The sequence below is a fragment of the Macaca nemestrina genome, chromosome 17 (genome assembly GCF_043159975.1).
Source record: "Macaca nemestrina isolate mMacNem1 chromosome 17, mMacNem.hap1, whole genome shotgun sequence".
Classification (NCBI taxonomy): Eukaryota; Metazoa; Chordata; class Mammalia; order Primates; family Cercopithecidae; genus Macaca; species Macaca nemestrina.
This window is the reverse complement of record NC_092141.1, coordinates 12,144,214-12,164,290: the sequence shown is the minus strand read 5'-3', so window position 1 is coordinate 12,164,290 and position 20,077 is coordinate 12,144,214. Positions and strand designations below refer to the sequence as shown.

Below are 20,077 nucleotides of genomic sequence, written 5' to 3'. Positions count from 1 at the left end.
CAGTTGATATACTGTGTATGATTTTAATCCTCTCATATTGTTTTATGACATAAAATATAGTTGATATTGGTGAATGTTCCATGTGCTCTTGAAAAGCATGCGTATTCTGCCATTGTTGGAGTATCTGTAAAATTGGGAAGTTGGTTGATCATTTTTTGTCCTAACTGGTTTTCTGTCTACTTGTTCTGCTAATTATTGAGAGAGGAGTTTTGAAACCAACTATAATTGTGGATTTATTTCTCCTTTTGATTCTATCATCTTTTTTTTTTTGCTTTATGTATTTTGATGCTTTGTTATGAGGTGCCTATATACTAAGGATTGTTATGTGCTCTTCACAAATTGACTTATTACATAATACTCCTCTTCATCCATGGTAATATCGCTTATTTAAAAATATAGTTTGATTTTTATATAGCCTCTACAACTTCCTTTCGATTAGTTTTTATATTATATTTTTTTCTCATCTTTTTCTTCTCACCTGTGTTTAGCTTGATATGTGAAGTTTTTTTGTTCTTTGCTTTGGTGGTCATCTGTGCTGAAAGAGTTAAGAGGCAAGCTTGAGACTGCTATCCTTAGAAATGCCTGCTAGCAAGGTTGGCCTGTGGCTGGCATCTAGAAACTTAGCGCCTCGTTAACAGTTAATAGAAAAGGGTGGTTGACTATATCCAGACTGTGCAAACAATTTGGTTTACACTGAATACCTACTTCCTATTTGGAAGCATGGGATTTTGGAATGTGCTAGACAGAGGGTGCCTATGTGACCAGCTCCTTATAAAATCCTTGGGTGCTGGGGTCTCTAATGGAATTCCCTGGGCAGAAATGTTACACGAATGTTACTCCATTTCCAGTGCTGGAGAGAGGATGCACTCTATGTGATCCTTCATGAGAGGGAGGCAGCATATGGAGACCTGTACATGGATTTCTCCTGACTCCACCTATGTCTTTTTCCTTTATGATCTGGCTATGTGTGTATTCTTACTAAAGCACCATAACAAATTTTAGCCATATGTATTAATACAATCATATGCTGAAACTCATGAGTCCTTCTAGCAAATCTCCAAATGTAGGAGTGGTCTGGAGACAGGACTCCTGACATAACAGCATATAGCTAGTTCTTGCTTTTTAAAATTGGATCTGGCAGTTCTAATCAGTACCCTGGGCACTTAAGCCATTTATATTTAATGTAGTTACCAATACAGTAACTATAATAATTGTAGATAATTTATTTTATGGCTGCTTTTATGACAAACTTTTTTTTTCCTGTAAAGTGTCAAATAGTAAATAAATATTACAGGCTTTGTGGGCCACCTGGTCTCTACTGACACTACTCATTCTGCTATTGTAGCACAAAATAGCCATAGACATTGTATAAATGAATGATTGTGGCTGTGTTCCAATGTTTACTTGCCAAAACAGGTTGTGAGCTAGATTTGGCCTGTTGGCCAATAGTTTGCTGAATGCTACTCTAGGATTTACAATACATATCTGTAACTCATCACACCCTAACTTCAAAATTATACCACTCCACATATGGTGTAAGAATCATATACAATATGCTTCTATTTCTCTCCTCTCATTTTTCATGCTGTTGTTGGCATACATTTTGGTTTTACATATGCTTAAAGCCCACAGTAAATTTTTATTATTTTTGTTTTAAACAGTCTATTCTTTTTAAAAAAAGATTTTGGATGAGTAAAACTGTCTTTCATGTTACTCATAGATTTACCATCTGTGGAGACCATTATTTCTTTGTTCAGATCCAAATTTCCATATGATATCATTTGCTTTCTTTCTAAGAAATTTCTTTCTTTCTTTCTTTCTTTTTTTGAGACAGAGTCTTGCACTGTTGCCCAGGCTGGAGTGCACTGGCATGATCTTGGCTCACCACAACCTCCGCCTCCTGGGTTCTAAGAAATTTCTTTAACATTTCTTGTACCACAGGCGTGCTGGCTATGAACTATCTCAGTTGTCTGAACACATCTTTACTTAGTTTTCTTTTTTGAAAGCTATTTTTTCCTGGGCAAAGAATTCTAAGTTTACAGTTTTTTTTTTTCTTTCAGTACTTTAATGATAGTTCTCCACTTTCTTCTGACTTGCACAGCTTCTGACAAGAAGTCTGCCATCATTCTTTTCTTTGATCCTTTAAATATAATTTTAATTTTTCTCCTCTTGCTGCTTTTAAATTTTTTCTTTATCCCTGGGTTTCAGCAGTTTTATTATGAGGTGTATTTACAATGTTTTCATTAGGCTTATTCTGCATGGGGCTTGTTGAGCTTCTTGTACCTATAGGTTTTGTGGTTTTCATCAAATTTGCAAAACTGTGGCCCTTATTTCTTCAAATAGTTTTTTTGGCCCCCCTTCCCTATCACCAACCCATCCTTTTGGGACGCCAATTACATGTATGTTAGATCACTTGATACTATCCTACAGGACCTAGTGATTTGTTTACTTTTTTCAATTTTTTCATCATTTTAGATATTTTTATTGCTGTGTATTCATGGTTATTGATATTTTCTCCTGCAGTGCCTACTCAGCTGCGAATTCTCCGAAGTTCATTTTTCATATCAATATTGTATTTTTCATCTCTACAAATTCCATTTGGGTCTTTTAATAAATATCTTACATGTTTTACATTATCATACTCTTGTTTTCTTCTAGCTTCTTGAATATGTGGTGCAAACTTAAAATAGTTGTTTTAACATCTTTGTCTTCCATTGTCTCTGTTATTTCTGGCTCCATTTCAACAGATCGCACTTTCTCCTGGCTGTGTATTCCTACTTCTTTATGTGGCTGTAATTTGTTTATTCTGTGTCAGGCACTGTGAATTTTACATTATCGCATGCTGAATTTTGTTATACTCCTTTAAACAGCGGTGGAATTTATTTTTGGCCTGCAGTTAATTGACTTGAAATCAATGGATCTGTTGGTGGCTTGCATTTAAGTTTGTTAGGGTGGGGTCAGACCAGTTTTTAGTCTAGGTTCAATGTAGCCCCATTACTAAGCTGATACACTTCTGAGAATTCTCCCTGACACCTCCTATTTTTTGAGTTATTTCTGCTCTGGCTAGTAGGAACACAAACTATTCTCAGTGCTTTGTGAACTCTGAGAATTGCTCTCTGTACTTTTTTTTCTGGTGGTTCCTTCTCAGCCTTGGGTAGTTTCCTCTCACTCATGTGCAGAGCCACAGTCTCAAGAGGATTCCTTCTGTGGATCTCTTGAGCTCTTTCTCTGTGCAGCTCCCCACCTTAGTACTTTACTCTCCAAATTCTACATCTTCCCAGTTCAGCAAGACTGTGGGACTCTTTTGGGTTCCTGAACTATAGCCTGTAACTTGTAGAATGAAGGCCTCACATCTCTTATTTCCTTTCTCTCAAGTATCATAGTCTTATTCTGCCTGTTGTTTCATATCTGAAAACTGATATTTTTCATAGCTTGTCTAATTTTCTAGCAGTTTAAGGTAGAAAGGTAAATCTGGCTTGTTGGTCATAAGCAGAAGGCCACGAGTTACTTTTAAGCACTGCTTCAATAATACTTTTCAGAGTTACTACCACAATTATAAATTTTCCTTTTAAAGTTTGTTCCTTTCTCTGTTTAGGCCAAAAAATAAATCTAAGTATGTAAATGGAATTATTCAAAAACGTAAAACTCACCATGAATCCATTGCACTAACTTTTAGTGGACTGATTATAATGTATGTGTGTGTGACTTTTCAAATCCCTGATTTATAAAAGGGAAGCCCATTGAATCCTTTTCAAGCTACAGAGTATTTGCATTGGTGAGCAAACAAATTATTTTAAACAGAAAGACGCATCCCGAGGAGTGAACAGATGTAGCTGACCTCCCTCCCTTTGCTCAGACCCATGGTAAACAGAGAGAGAGCTATACCAGCCTTTTTTCCTCCGGAAATCTATAGCAATTAGAAGAGAGAGTCTTTGCTTGAGGAGTTTACAGTTTAGCTGGGGAAGGAGGGTTTGTATTCATGGAAAAGGCTTGGGAGATAACTTAATAGCAATCATAAAGAAATGCAGGCATAAGTACATATTAACCCAGGAATAATGCTGGATCTATGTACTGCAGAGGTATAGAAGAGGTAAGTAAACACAGTCAAGTTGGATCAGTCATGGAAAGGCTTACATATGACACATTTGCAGGTGTGTTTTTATTTTATTTTATTTTTTTAGAGAGACTTGAAAAACTGAAGATTTTAATGAAACATTGCATAGCACAGATTCTCTCCCCAAATTTCACCCATGTATTCCTTTCAAAATGTGGAACTAAATGGCCAAAACTCTTAGGGAGATGAAGGTAAGTGGGAAGGCGGGGGTTAATTTAAAATCTGTCTGCTTTTCAAGGTGAGGGGCTCTTCTGGATGCCTGGGCTTGGTGATGCAAACAAGACCAATGGCAACCTCATTTTCTTACCCAGAATTCCTACTAAGGTTCACTAGAATTACTTATGAACTCAGAAATCAGGGCTGGGCATGCTGGGAATTCATATCACAGCGTATAATCTGGGATATGTCAGTAACTCTTTACTATCTATTTCCATCATGGCAAGTTTTCACCTGCTAAGAATGTGAGGTATCAGCTCTCCCACTCGCAAAAGCCCTAGTGGATTACCCAAGGTTACGGTTATTCTTCCCTGAACCTCCTTGCTATTTAAATTATATGAGAACCTAAAACAGTGCCCAGTGTAGGCAGCCTTCTACTACCGGCTAAAAACATTCCTGGCTAAGGCTCTTTCTTTCTTAAGAACACACCTGCATTCAGTGGGAACTGGGAATGCAGGTGTGTTTTTAAGAAAGAAACAGCCTTAGCCAGGGAAAGACACTAGGGGATGGCTATTGCAGACACGTGCCAAGACAGCCTTGGAGCCCGCACTGGGGCAGAGGCGGCGGTGGCTGAAGCACGTTGCCTTCTAGGGAGGAAGGACGCATCCCAGATCAGTGGTTGTCGGCACTTCTTTTCTAAAAAACATGATGGATTATGTCCATTAACAGGACATACTCCCAATGTCCAGTAGCTCTGATACCACTTCACTTCTCCCATTTATGAATGAGAATTGGAATCAGGTGAGTGAGAGTGATAAGAAGGGGCAAAAGCAAGGAAAAGCCACTGATGCCACAGGTTGATGCCCGTTGAGGCCTGAGCAGTAGGCTCAGGGTTGGTGAGGGCTGTGGGTTGGTGGCTGGTAGAACCACTGAGTCTGGGTACAGGAGGCTCCAACGGTAAGTCAGACTAATGCAGCAATTTCTCTTAGGGGAGAAGCTGCAGGGCGGACAGCTGAGAAAACCCCCTGCTATGGACTGGGCTGTGTCCCTGGCAAATTCATATGTTGAAGCCCCAACCCTCCATGTGACTGTATTGGAAACAGAGTCTTTAAAGAGGTAATTAAGGTTAAGTGACATCATATGGATGAAGGGCTAATCTGATAGGACTTTCGCCTTATAAGAAGAGGAAGAAATCTCTCAGTCTCTCTCCTACTTTCCCCTTTTCTTGCTCCGCCTCCCTGCCATTTGAGGACACAGAGAGGAGACACCTCTCTACCAGCCCAGAAGAGAGCCCTCACCAGAAACCAAATTGCCAGTGCTTGATCTTAGACTTTCAGCCTCCAGAACTGTGAGAAATAAATGTCTGTTATTTAAGCCACACCATCTGTGGTATTTTGTTACAGCAGCCATACCTGACTAATACAGCCCTGGAGAAGAGAACCAGGAGAGAGGTCAGTGAGAAAAGTAATTGCTGTGAATAGAAAAAAAAAAAAAAAATGGCCTTTAAGGGCTACAAGCCATTTTAGGAGAGAGGGGCTGAAATTCACCTTTAGGGGGAGGATGAAATATTGTGCTTTACAGGGAAACTACTCTCTTTAGCAAACACAGCTACAAGGCAGTGCTTACCCATTGTCCCTGGCCTTACATTACAGGACTCAAATACATATACTTTAGGTCTACGGTGTCTCATACAGTAGCCACTAACCACATGTGGCTATTTAAGTGCAAGTGAATTAAAATTATAACATTAAAAATTGAGAGCTGGGCACAGTGGCTCATGCCTATAATCTCGGCCCTTTGGGAAGCCAGGTCAGGAGGATCACTTGAGCCTAGGAGTATAAAACCAGCCTGGGAAACACAGTGAAGCCTGGTATCTACAAAAAAATAAAGAATTAGTTGGGTGTATTGGTGCATGCCTATAATCCCAGCTCCTCAGGTGGCTGAGACAGGAGGATTGCTTGAGGCCAGGAGTTTGTAGACCAGTCTCGGCAACATAGTGAGACCCTATCTTGAAGAAAAAAAAAAATTAAAAATTCGACTGGGCGCGGTGGCTCATGCCTGTAATCCCAGCAGTTTGGGAGGCTGAGGTGGGTGGGTGACGAGGTCAGGAGTTCGAGACTAGCCTGACTAACATGGAGAAACCCCCATCTCTACTAAAAATACAAAAATTAGCCGGGCTTCGTGGTGGGCGCCTGTAATCCCAGCTACTCAGGAGGCTGAGGCAGGAGAATCACTTGAACCTGGAAGGTGGAGGTTGCATGAGCCAAGATCCCGCCACTGCACTTCAACCTGGTCGATAGAGCAAAAGTCCATCTCAAAAAAAAAAAAAAAAAATTAAAAATTCAGTTTCTTTGTCACATTAGTTACATTTCATGTGCTCAATAGCCACATGTGATCTTATTAGCACAGATATAGAATGTCTTTACCATCCCGGGAAGCTCTGGGGGATGATGGTATTTTGGGCAGAAAGGCTAAATCTTCTGTTTGGTAATGTAAACTATTATGCATGTTTTTGCCAAAGCTACGTTAATTTTTTTTTTTTTTTAAGAGAGTCTTGCTCTGTTGCCCAGGCTGGAGTGTAGTGGCATGATCTTTGCTCACTGCAACCTCTACCTTCCAGGTTCAAGCAATTCTTGTGCCTCAGCCATCCAAGGAGCTGGGATTACAGGCATGAGCCACCATGCCTGGCTAATTTTTGTATTTCCAGTAGAGATGGGATTTTGCCATGCTGGCCAGGCTGGTCTCAAACCCCTGGCCTCAAGTGATCCACCTGCCTAGGCCTCCCAAAGTGCTAGGATTACAGGTGTGAGCCACCGTGCCTGGCCTACGTTAAAAACTACAAATGACAGTTTTAATACAAATTTTTATGTGCATACAATCTACTACTTGCTTGCCAACCTTTGGTTAAGAAGATGCGTTGAAAAGTCGTGACTCACTTCAAAAGTGAAATGAGTCCAACGGACATTTAAAAAAAAATACAGGCCATACTGTGTTCATTTTTCCCTTTAGAATAAAAACTTTAAGAAGTTTCAATGGCCAATTAACTTCCATGGTTATAAAATGACTTTACAAACAATACAGCAAAATATAGTTCTACTAAATTTGCTTCTATACAAAATTGGTTGGGGTTGTATGAAATTTGGGTGCATCTATGGAAACATACTGTGAATGTCGTCTGTCCTGTGAGTTGATAGGGGAATAAAGGCCCCATTCTGGAGTCGCCCTGTAACATGACTCAACAGAATTCCTAAGGTGTCAGGTTGTGGACTGCTGGTGGTACGCTGGACTAAGTGTGACAGAAATGTCCTGGTCGTTTGGGATGTGCTTTGAGGACTGGGCCAGACCGAGGCAGATACAGATGAACTCAGATGGAGCCCTGGACTCAGAAGTCCTTTGTTTCTGGTCATTTCTGTGGGCTAAGTCAACAGCGCACTCTCTGTTACCATCCCTCATACACAGATGTGCCATTTCTGAAAACAGTGAAGCCATGCAAACTGTTTCTATAAGTTTTGTTATAGGAAGAGATAATGTGCTTGAAAAAAGTTTAAAATAGCCAGGCACAGTGGCTCATGCCTGTAATTCCAACACTTTGGGTCGAGGGGGGGAGGATCGTTTGAGGCCAGTAGTTGGAGACCAGCCTGGCAACATAGTGAGATCCCATCTCTACAAAAATAAAAACAAAAAGTTAGTCGGGTGTGGTTGTGTGCACCCGTAGTTCTAGCTACGCATGTGGCTGAGGTGGGAAGATCTCTTGAACCATGAGGACAGCTCCACACTCCAATCTGGGCAATGGAGAAAGACTCCATCTCTGAAAACAAAAAACAGTTTAAAATATATGCAACACAAAGGGGTTTTAGGGCAGTGGAACTACTTTGTATGATACTCTAATGGTGGACACAAGTTATTATTTATTTGTCCAAATCCATAGAAAGTCTAACACTAAGAATGAACCCCAAGGTACACTATGAACTCTGGGTGATAATGATGTATGAGTATAGATTCATCAGTTATAAGAAATGTACCACTCTGGTGTTGAATTTGAGAGTTGAGAGGGGATAATTTGTCTTTGAGGACGGCAGATATATGGGAAATCTCCACACCTTCTGTGCAATTTTGCTGTGAACTTAAAATTACTCTGAAAATAAGATCTAATAAATTTAGAAATATATGCAGTACTTAATTTTTAACACCCTGCAGAAATCTAAAATCATTTTGAAAGCAGAGGACATAATACGTATAACTTGGCTTTCTAAAAAATTTCTCACATCTGCTTATAATAAGATTATAATGTATTCTGACAATAATTTTACACATACTAATTGAATGTGCAAGTGATGGAACTCTAAAGAATGTTCTGTCTCTCAGCTTGTCAATGAAGCAGGGACAGCCCTGGAGAAGAGAACCAGGAGTCTTTTAGGAAAAGAAGAAAATAAAAAATCATTGGCTGGGCACAGTGGCTCAGGCCTGTAATCCCAGCACTTTGGGAGGCCCAGGCGGGTGGATCACGAGGTCAGGAGTTCAAGACCAGCCTGGCCAACATGGTGAAACCCCATCTCTACGAGATACAAAAAATTAGCTGGGTGTTGTGGGAGGCGCCTGTAATCCCAGCTACTCAGGAGTCTGAGGCAGGAGAATTGCTTGAACCTGGGAGGTAGAAGTTGCAGTGAGCTGAGATCGTGCCATCGCACTCCAGCCCGGACAACAAGAGCGAAACTCCGTCTCAAAAAAAAAAAAAAAAGTCTCAAGCTATACTAAGCAAAGACACCTACTTATGTTCATTCAACCAGTTTCCTAAACTCCTCTGGCCTGAATCCTGTTTAACAGCGATTGATAGTCACACTTACTTGTTCACAGGTCAAGAGTCAACGAAAAGAAAACTTAAAACACTGGACCCTTCGCTCAAGAAAATGCTGCATTTCAGGGTCTACAGGGTGCTTCCTTGGTTTTGGCATTGCAGGGAGAACTACAGGCTGGGTGCCCCTTTTCAGGATGGGAGGGCATCTGGCTGTGACCTTAACCCTTTCATTCATCCCTATCGATAAATGCTTTCATAATCTTTCTTTGGCATAATACAGAGTTGAAACCTCATTTTTCCTGTAGGTCTTCATTCTTTTTAAGTCAGGGAGCTTGTTAAAAGCTTGGATTCATAGGCTGTAGTCCAAACTAAGGACCCATACCTCTGGGAGTGAGGCCAGGTACCTCCGTATGAAAAGGGCGCCTCTGGTGTGTCTGAAGCAGCTGTTGCCCTGGGCTCACAGTCATGCAGCGGGCGTTCAGTCCACAGAGGGCCAGGGGCCAGGGCAGCAGCACCCAGGGCCTCCCTCCTGGAGGGGCTCCATGCTGTAACCTGTCCTGAGGCTTAGCTCCTCTCTGCTTTTTCTTCTCTATGAAGATGTTCTTTGCAAGGAGCTTTCATTTGTTTAAGACACTGGGAGCTGAGAGTATGGGAAGAAGTGAAAGTCATAAGGGTCCTACTCCTTCCAGGCTGGCTTCCAGGCTGGGTTGGCAGCAGCCTTTCTATTCAGGTATTCTGGTAGAGCACTGGAAAGCCAAAGGCATATGGGCCAGGATAGCTGCCCAGTGGGTGGGGATTAAAGGGCCATAGCACGGGCCACCCGTCCAGATCTGCACTATTAAGTCAATACACAGTGCATCAGAATAAAGAGCCAGAGTAGGCTGGGTGCGGTGGCTCACTCCTGTAATCCCAGCACTTTGGGAGGCTGAGGCAGGCGGATCACTTGAAGTCAGGAGTTCGAGACCAGCCTGGCCAACATGGTGAAACCTCATCTCTACTAAAAAATACAAAAATTAGCTGGGCATGGTGGCAGGCACCTGTAATCCCAGCTACTTGGGAGGAGGCTGAAGCAGGAGAACAGCTTGAACCCAGGAGGTGGAGGTTGCAGTGAGCTGAGATTGTACCACTGCACTCCAGCCTGTGCAAAAGAGCAACAGTCAATCTCAAAAAAAAAAAAAAAAAAAAAAAGCCAGATTAGCTCCCCAGTCGGCAAGCCAGACTTTAAACTTGAACAACTTCACATCTTTAGAAACAGATTTTGTGAATCAGGAGGAGCAATCAACCACCGAAGCATAGGAAAAAAAGCCTGATGTCATCACACATTTGAATGATAAAAATCAGTTCCTGGCCAGGTGTGGTGGCTCACACCTGTAATCCCAGAACTTTGGGAGGCCGAGGTGAGTGGATTACAAGGTCAGGAGTTTGAGACCTGGCCAATATGGTGAAACCCCGTCTCTACTAAAAAAAATTCAAGAATTAGATATACTGAGTTCAATAAAAGTTAAATTCACCTGTTTGGTTTTTTACTTTCAAAATGTGAATTCCAGAAAAATTTTAATTACCTATGTGGCTGTCATATGTGGTTTGCATTCTATTTCATTTAGGCACTGCATATCTTAGATGGAGCCATGGCCAGCCCAGAATCTGGGAGGGGCTGGGAACTAATTTTTTTTTTTTTGGGAGACAGAGTCTTGCTCTGTTGCCCAGGCTGGAGTGCAGTGGCGTGATCTTGGATCACTGCAACCTCTGCCTCCTGGGTTCACGCCATTCTCCTGCCTCAGCCTCCCAAGTAGCTGGGACTACAGAGGCCCGCCACCACGCCCGGCTAATTTTTTTGTATTTTTAGTAGAGACGGGGTTTCACCATATTGGCCAGGCCGGTTACAAACTCCTGACCTTGAGATCCACCCACCTCAGTCTCCCAAAGTGCTGGGATTACAGGTGTGAGCCACTGCCCTGGCCAGGAACTAATTTTTATCATTCAAACGTGTGATGACATCAGGCTTTTTTTCTAAGCTTCAGTGGTTGATTGCCCCTCCTGATTGATAAAATCTGTTTCTAAAGATGTGAAGCTTGGCATGTGAAGTCTGGCTTGCTGACTGGGGATCTAATCTGGCTCTTTTTTTTTTTTTTTTGAGATGAACTGTTGCTCTTTCACCCAGGCTGGAGTGCAGTGGCGCGATCTTGGCTCACTGCAACCTCTGCCTACTGGGTTCAAGCTATTCTCCTGCCTCAGCCTCCCAAGTAGCTGGAACTACAGGTGCCCATCACCATGCCTGGCTAATTTTTGTATTTTTTTAGTAGAGATGAGGTTTCACCATGTTGGCCAGGCTGGTCTTGAACTCCTGACCTCAAGTGATCCGCCCACCTCGGCCTCCCGAAGTGCTGGGACTACAGGCACCCACCACCAGGTCCGGCTAATTTTTTTTTTGTATTTTTAATAGAGACGGGGTTTCACCATGCTAGCCAGGATGGTCTCGATCTCCTGACATCGTGATCCGCCCACCTCGGCCTCCCAAAGTGCTGGGATGACAGGCGTGAGCCACCGCACCCAGCATAAAGTGATTGTGAAACAAAGAAAGTGAAGAAGGAAAACCTCAAGCAGAATTTCCTCTTCCCCCTCCCCCCTGCCAGGTAAGCTGGTCAGCAAAGCCAAGCACGCCTTCCACCAGTGTTCCGGGAAGAACTCGGAGCTGACGTTCCTCACTGCGCCATCTGAGGGACTTGCCCCACTCGGGCCCGCCACCTCTCACTCACAGGCCAGACCATCCTGCAAACTCCTCCTGCCAAGTCACCTGCTTTGCCTGTTTTCCCTGCTGTTCTCCTTTCTGGCCAGCTCAGCTTTATCCCTTCCCTAGACTTAAAACTCTCTTCTCTGAACTCTGCTGCCATCCCCTTTGCACCTTCATTTTGCCATGAATACCACTGTCTAACTTTTTCTTCTGCCTCTTACTTTCATGCTGTGCTTCCCAAACTTGAGTCATCAAAAGAATTTCCTGGCTGGTGATGAAACATTACGGATTTCTAGGCCCCACCCCCAGAGGTTGGTAGGACTGGAGCGTGGAGATGGGAACATGTGATAGAACTTCCGGAGAGTCTGAGGACCACGCCAGCTTGGGGGACGGTCCTAAGGAGAGTCTGGGATTCATGACAGCAAGTTTGAATGGAGATTGCTCTGTCTGTCTTCCTTTCATAGTGGAACCAGTAGACAAAGGTCCTGGCTGTTTTGCTGTCATTGTGTTGTCACCTCTTGGAAGTTCACCCTATCACTGTTGCTCACCTGAGTGGGCCTGTAACTGCGGCCAAACCGTGTTAACTCTGAGCACAGACCGTGGGCTGCTCTGCTCTGTGCCTCTAGGAGCCCCTGCCTTTTATGATCACCTGTCACAATCCTACCCTTCCTCTGGAACCCCGTGAATGCCACTTCTTCCCTGGGGCTTTCCTTACCCCACATACAATACTTCTTTCTTCTTTGTTCTCCCACATCTCTCTATGTGGCTCTTAGTTAATTCCACCCTGCTTTATATCAGTGTGTGTGTGTGTCCCCACAAGACTGTCCTTCAAGGGAAGACTCCCTTTCCAATCTCCTTTGCACCCTCCAGCAGGCAGTGCTGAGACTTGCCCAAGAGGCTCATCAATCAACATTGCTTGAATCAGACTGAAAGACAAGACATCTGCCTCCCGCACCCTTCATCTTTGCCCAGGCAAGCTCTGAGATTCATGACTCCAAATGCAGCAAAGGCTCTCGGAAGAAAAATGAGTGAATGAATTGGAAATCGAATGGGTAAACAGGCTGCACCACATCACACAAGTTCCGTAAGCCTTTAAAATGGCAACACACCTGCTCAAGATAATTACTGATATAGAGCTGCGTACCTAAGTAACGGAACTGCGTTACACGACAGACAGAGTTCTTATTTACTCTGTGGAATTTTGTCCTTCATTTGATTACAAGCCGGCACGGAATTTGGAAACGTTACCAAACATTGTCCATCTTCAACATTCCCTTCCTGTCTCTCCTTCCTTATTTCCTTCTACCCATGTGGAGGTGGGGTGGAGGAAGGAGAAAGAACATTAAGAGATTAAACAAACAAACAAACAAAAAACCCTAGCCTAGTTTTTTTTTTTTTTGAGACGGAGTCTCGCTCTGTCGCCCAGGCTGGAGTGCAGTGGCGCGATCTCGGCTCACTGCAAGCTCCGTCTTCCAGGTTCACGCCATTCTACTGCCTCAGCCTCCACAGCAGCTGGGACTACAGGCGCCCACCGCCACGCCTGGCTAATTTCTGCATTTTTAGTAGAGACGGGGTTTCACCACGTTAGCCAGGATGGTCTCGATCTCCTGACCTTGTCATCCGCCCGCTTCAACCTCCCAAAGTGCTGGGATTACAGGCATGAGCCACCGCGCCCGGCCCTAACCTAGATTTTGCAGTCTGTTTCATCATCTATGTGACTCTGTGTGAAAAAACTCATACATGTTTTTCCTATCCACATGTGACTCTGGCTGTTTAACCCCAAGAGCCAGACATGATGAAGGTGCCCGCGTGTTCCACACCTGGACTTCCAGGGCTTGTGTGAGTGTTCATTTACAATTCTTTTAATAAATAAGGCAATGTAAACCGACAACAGTCACCCTCCTCAGCTCCTCAAAGGCAGAAAGAGCTCCCATCTACCTGTCATCTGGGCGAACAGTAATTAACAGGCTCTGTGCTAGGCATTTTACATCATCTCATGGTGAGGAAAGTAAAACTGGTAGTAGAAATAGTAGACTCTTTCCTTGTTGACGAGAAATGTCAAAGATTGTATAACATCTTGGTTCTTGCAGACAACCTCATGGCCAGACTTTGATTTCTGGAGAGTAATACCTTTTGGGCACCTAGGATGCTGCAGGACAACTGCTCCCCAGCTTCCAGGTCCCCCAATGCTCCTTCTTCCCCATAGGTTTCCAGCTGTGTCCTCTAGCAACGTCCCCTCCATGCCTTACAAGACCGCACTCACCTTTAAGCCGAGCTCCAGCTCCCTCAGCGAGCGCTGCATCTCTCTGGTGAGGATATTCATCCGGCCACACTCCTGGAAGGCAACTACAATGTAGGGGGTGCGCTCCTCCACTTTGGCCATCAGTTCTGGGATGTTAAACTCGTCTGTCACCCGCTCCAATATTTCTTCCAGAAGTGCCTTGACCTGCCCCACAGAAGGAAACACAGCGTTAAGAAGGAGCTCTATTCTCCAGAAGGAATCCAGTTTCCTGCAGTGTGGGACCAGAGATGCCAATCATCCATCATCTGCTGCCCCTCCCCCCATGACCTGACCAAACTCTTGCCTGCTTGTCCAGGTCAACTGGTTCAGGGCTGAGGACTGACTGATCACAGCAGGACCTCTTCATAGGCTGGCCAAGTTGCTGGGACTTGCATGGCTGGCGTAATAAGATGAGCACAGATACCTCTCTAAGAATTTGGAGTTGAAAAACTCAGAGACTGACCCAGTTGGCTGTGGGAATTGAACTAGAAAGCCATAAGACAGACTTGGGCCAAAAGCTGGCCCCCGTGGGCCATGTGAAGCTGAAGTGATGAGCTGCAATGACAAATCTATCTATATCCAGATACGGTATATCCATATACAGTTATAAATAATATCTATCATCTATCTATCAATCATCTATCCATCTATATAATCTGTCAATCATCTATCTATGTATCTATGTATCTATGTATCTATCTATCTATCTACCTACCTACGTATCTATCTATCTGGCCATCCACTCAGTTCTGAGTTTCTATGAGGCAACACTGCAGTTTCTATCCTTGAGTTCTGGAAGAAACACCCTCATCTATCATGTAAACCTCCTGTTGTACCCCACAATTCTTTTCCCCACACAAACTGTCAGCTAATTAGATGAGGGGAGCTGGGACAACTAGGGTCTCTCTCCTGGAAAATTGGAACTGAGGCTCAGAGATTCTGAGTTAATTTGGGGCACTTGGAGGTTGAGTCTGCCATTGTGGAATAAATGAGTAAGCCCAGGAGGTCTGTCAGCAGAGAAAGAAAGATGAAACCATTGCAGACATAATAGACCACACAGCCAGCAGGTTGGGACAGAGGGAGAGAGGGGAGGGAGGGAGTGAGCGAGCGAGCACCAGCCCCTTTCTGGAGTCCTGAGAGCTGAGCTCTAGGTGCCTGTGGAGGGTATCTGTTGTTTTTGTCTGTTCATTATCTCTCTTCCCTTCTAGGAACAATTCCCTATCTCCTTTGTGAAACTACGTCTTCCTCATTGTTTGATGTCTATGTTTAGTCACTGGGCCCAGTTTCCCCTGAACCAAGTTAGGCCAATCAGATTATGTTTCCAGGAGCACAACAAATTGAATCTCAAGCCTAGAATCCAAGGAACCACTGGCAGGATGGAGGTGCCTGGAAAGGACGGTCTACCCTTCTTTTACTTGGGACTCTAGAGCCATCGTGATTTTTATCTGTTCTTAGCTTGACTCCCTTGATAGAATGAGCTATTTCTTGCCTAGTTAAGCAATGTTGGTGTCTATTGCTTGCAACCAAGGAGGCCTAACAGAGTTAATAGTTCTGCCATGCATTACCCATGTGAACGTAAGCAAGTTGCTTAGGCCTCAATTTTCTCCAACTGTAAATAAACACTTCCAAGAGTGTCTTTTTTCTACTTGTTCCCTTTTCCAACTCCCAGAGTTGATGTGAAGATCAAATCAAATGAGCTGATGAGTGTGGCCGTCTCTGAAAGCTATAAAGAACTGTATAAGTGTAAAGGATGATAAATATTCACCTTGCCTTGTATTGTTAACATACAATGCCATCTCCAGGAAAAGAGCTGATGTTGGGAAAAAAAGAAAGTAAAAACCAATCACTCTGTCACGAATGGGTCTTTGGTGCTGTCATAGCAAAAACTGGAATCGGATTTTAATAGTACCTGAGAGCGGCTGCTGGGGTAGAAGACAAACGGCTAAAATTATATATATATATTTTTTTTCTCTGGAGCAGAGTTTGAAAAAACGGCTCTATATCAGTGAGCTTACATTTGGACATGATTCACAAAAAGATGAAAAGATCATCTGGAGGTATTGTTCCAAAATACATAGGATGTGGGGACACAGAGTTCTTTTCATCTCTGATCAGACTGTCAAGGGTGTGGGGGCCTGAGGAGGGAGAGGGCTGATAGGGAAGGGCCCAGGTCCGCAGATGTATGCAGGGCCCTCTTTTGCTCGAGGAACCCAGAGACTCTCAGATAGGAAGAGTGGGTTCCAAGGGATGGGGTCCACTTTATTTCCACAGACAAACACTTCTGCTTTCTTCCTTTTCAGAAAAGTAATAAATGCTTATCAGAAAAATCTAAACATTTCTGATACACATGATATGAGAAGCATAGTCCTCCCACAGTCTTAACTCTTCCCCCAGTGGGAGAAAAACACTGTTCGACTATTAGTTTTTTGGTGTATATTCCTGCAGATGCCCTTGAGTGTATATAACTCTATTCCTCTATCATCCATCCATCCATCTATCAACTACCTATCCATCAGCCATCTACCCATCACCCATCCATCCATTCATCCATCCATCAATTAGCTATCCATCATCACCCATCTATCCATCATCCATCCATTCATCCATCCATCATCTATCCATCACCCATCCATCCATCTATCAATCCACCCATCCATCCATCCATCCATCCATCCATCCATCCATCCATCCATCCACCCATCCATCCATCCATCCATCCATCCATCCATCCATCCATCCACCCACCCACCCACCCATCCATCCATCCATCCATCCATCCATCCATCCATCCATCCATCCATCCATGTGTCTATCATGCCAGCCTCTCTTCTCTCTCCTTCTCTTTAGCTATATACTAAAAATCCCCAGCTTCCCTTCATATAGATGTAAACATGGGAGCAGAATTAAGTCAAGAGTTCATGAGTGTATGTGGAGTGTGCAACCTCTTGGTCATTTACTTCTTAACAACAAAATACTCTCTGGGCTTTGACTCTTTGTCCCTCATCTTGAGCTGGACTGCTCTGTGGACAGGAAGGAACATAGCTCATAGGAACATGCGAGCTATGTGAGAAATACCACCATGGCCAAATACTGGGATACTGCACAATCAGATGTGCACCCAGTAACTTGCCCACTTGTCCCACGCAGCACTGTGCATGGCAAGGAATCACAGTTTATATCATTTCGAAATACACACATGAGCACATACACACACCCCATTTCTTGGGTTAGCTTGGGGAGGGGATAAGGAAATGATAAGCATTAGAACCTTCTTTGAACCTTGACTGAAGAGTACTAAGTCTATTACTTATACAGTCTCAGCCTTTTTCAGTTTTAGATCTAGCAACATGATTCATTCTGGGTGGGTTCTCTTTATTTTCAAACTATACATCAAATAGTGGAATGGACTGAGGAGGGTCATATGGAGCAGCTTTCTCAAAGTATGCTCACCTCATCAAAATCACTAGGTTGCCAGTGCAACCTAACCCCAGGCCTCAGAGTCAGAATTTCAATCTCTCTGGCACCTTCTTAGGCATATTAAAATTTGAGAAATACTATTTTGATGACATGACTCCGTATCTTTATATAAAAGTCCAACTCTTTTAGTATCAGTTTGCTTTCCTAAAATTGGTCTCTAGAGCCTCAAAGTTGGATAATCTTCCCAAGGATATTTACTTGTAAACCTAATGGTATCTCTAAATTAAAGAACCTAAGTAGGACCGGGTGCAGTGGCTCGCGCCTATAATCCTAGCACTTTGGGAAGTCAAGGTGAGAGGATTTCTTGAGCCCAGGAGTTCAAGACCAGCCTAGGCAACACAGTGAGACCCTGTCTCTACAAAAAGTTAAAAAATTAGCAGGGCGTGGTGGTACACACCTGCAGTCCTAGCTACTCAGGAGGCTGAGGTGGAAGGATTGCTTGAGGTTAGGAGTTGGAGGCTGTAGTGAGCTATGATTATGCCACTGAACTCCCCAGCCTGGGTGATGGAGTGAAATCTTACTCAGAAAAATTTAAATTAAAAAAAAAAAAATCCAGGCAGTGCCATGAGGTGGATGTGAGCTGGTACAAATACATCTTTAGGAAGTTGGTTAGCTTGTCTCAGAAAAAATTTCATGGAGAAATCTCCCTTTGGTGTCCTTTTTTTTTTTGAGACGGAGTGTTGCTCTGTCGTCAGGCTGGAGTGCAGTGGCAGGGTCTTGGCTCACTGCAACCTCCGCCTCCTAGGTTCAAGTGATTCTCCTGCCTCAGCCTCCTCCCAAGTAGCTGGGATTACATGCGTCCGCCACCACGCCCAGCTAATTTTTGTATTTTTAGTAGAGACGGGGTTTCACCATGTTGGCCAGGCTGGTCTTGAACTCGTGACCTCATGATCTTCCCGCCTCGGCCTCCCAAAGTGCTGGGATTACAGGCGTGAAGCCCGTTCTTTCTTTATCCTCAGCTACCCCCATACCAGGATCAGAGCCCCCATGTTGCCTTGGGTTGTCCTGAAATCCACACCTCACCCTGGTCTGCCTGTCTACTCCATAATTCCCTTCCACCTTCCTAAAATTTTAGGAGGTCCTGTGCTTAGTAGCAGGTAACTGCGTGTTAAGAGACTCTCTGACTAGAAGCCATTCACACAAAGAGAAGGCATTTGCATTGTGAAGGAGCGTGTTCTTCCCCACCAGCATCTGCTTGGTGAAGTGAGGTGGGGGTGCTTAGAGGCAGCCCCTTCCCCATCCTTGCTTGGTTTGCCAGGGAATCAGGAAGTCACATTCAAATTTCTCAAGCCACCACTGTTCAGCCCTGCCCTTTCTTCACTTTGGCAGAGAAGCTGAATAAAAGTGGACTTTGGGTGGACTGGCAAAGCAAACTGCTGAACCCAATGGCAGGAACTTCCTATGATTTAACTGATGGCCAGCACGGTGATGACGGGGGAGGGCAGAGGCTCTTGGTGGTGTCAGGCAAGCATCTCCAGGCTGCAGGTGGTTGCTGCCTTGTGTGTTGTCTATGCTGTGTACCGTCAAAATGACCAGCAGGAGAAAGGTGTGCATCTCTGATCCTCGGGCTACCCCAGAACGACCTCAGGCAGCCCCCACCACACACACCTTTTCTTCTCTTGTGGCCCCCGCTCCTTCTCCGGCCTGGCTGTCCCGAGGCTGCAGCTCCAGCACAGTGCGAAAGAGCTTTTCTGAGGTTTGGGTCAGGAAGCCAATCTCTGCGTTTGGGTGGAGGCCATAGAGGTAGGGGGATTCTGGGGGCAGCTCAGCATCGATGTACTGAAAATCAAGGGCAAGCTCGATTAAAAAGCAACCAACACATACCTCCCATCTCCCACACCGGCTTGTCCTCTGCAGGGAGTCCATGGGCTGGTGTCCTCCCTCCAGGGACACTGCTCGCCATCCCTGGTTGACTTCAGCACCCTCTCCACCTATTCGTGCACCTTGACATCATCTGTTTTTGTCGGCTGGACCTGTTTCCCAGAACTTCCACATTCATTCTATCGTTCTTTCTTTTCTGGGATGCTTAGATGACTTTATCTATCTCCAGTCCCGCTGCCTCCCACTGCTCCCTGATGACTCTTGTTCCTGCAGACCAGAGGAGGATTTCAAAAATACGCATCCCTCCCTCTCTAGTGATTTTACTTAAGCTCTTCTAGGATTCCAGACCTTTCCTTCTTTTTCTCTCCCCTCCATCTAAATCAGACATGACAAACTTGAACACATACATGGGACGGCACATGCAAAATAAGCTAGTGAATTGGGCTTAGGACAAGGGAGGTGAGATTGGCTGCGAACCGGAGAGTGTGCGCCCCTGGTGAAAGGTATTCAAATAAAACAAATTTTCAAACTGTGTGTCACCCAAGCAACTCCTTTCTGTGGTCAGTGCTAGTGGCCAGAGTCTGCCATGCCTAATGCCTAAAAGTCCTCCCCAGCAGCTAAGGCTTGGTGTTTTTGTTTATTCGTTTGTTTGTTTTGGAGACAGGCTCTCACTCTGTTGAAAAAACTAGAGTACAGCAGCAC

The 20,077-nt window shown here is 44.2% G+C and overlaps 1 protein-coding gene across 1 annotated transcript in view; it reads right to left on the bottom strand.

The window, feature by feature from the left end:
* Window positions 1-20,077, bottom strand: part of LOC105473558 (dynein axonemal heavy chain 9) — a 377,165-nt gene that overhangs the window by 15,347 nt on the left and 341,741 nt on the right. Inside the window, exons 67-68 of the mRNA XM_071082354.1 lie at window positions 19,163-19,333; window positions 14,060-14,242 (exon numbers count right to left, since the gene is read on the bottom strand). Of these exons, the coding sequence (XP_070938455.1) occupies window positions 14,060-14,242; window positions 19,163-19,333 (354 nt within the window). The remainder of the gene's footprint in view (window positions 1-14,059; window positions 14,243-19,162; window positions 19,334-20,077) is intronic.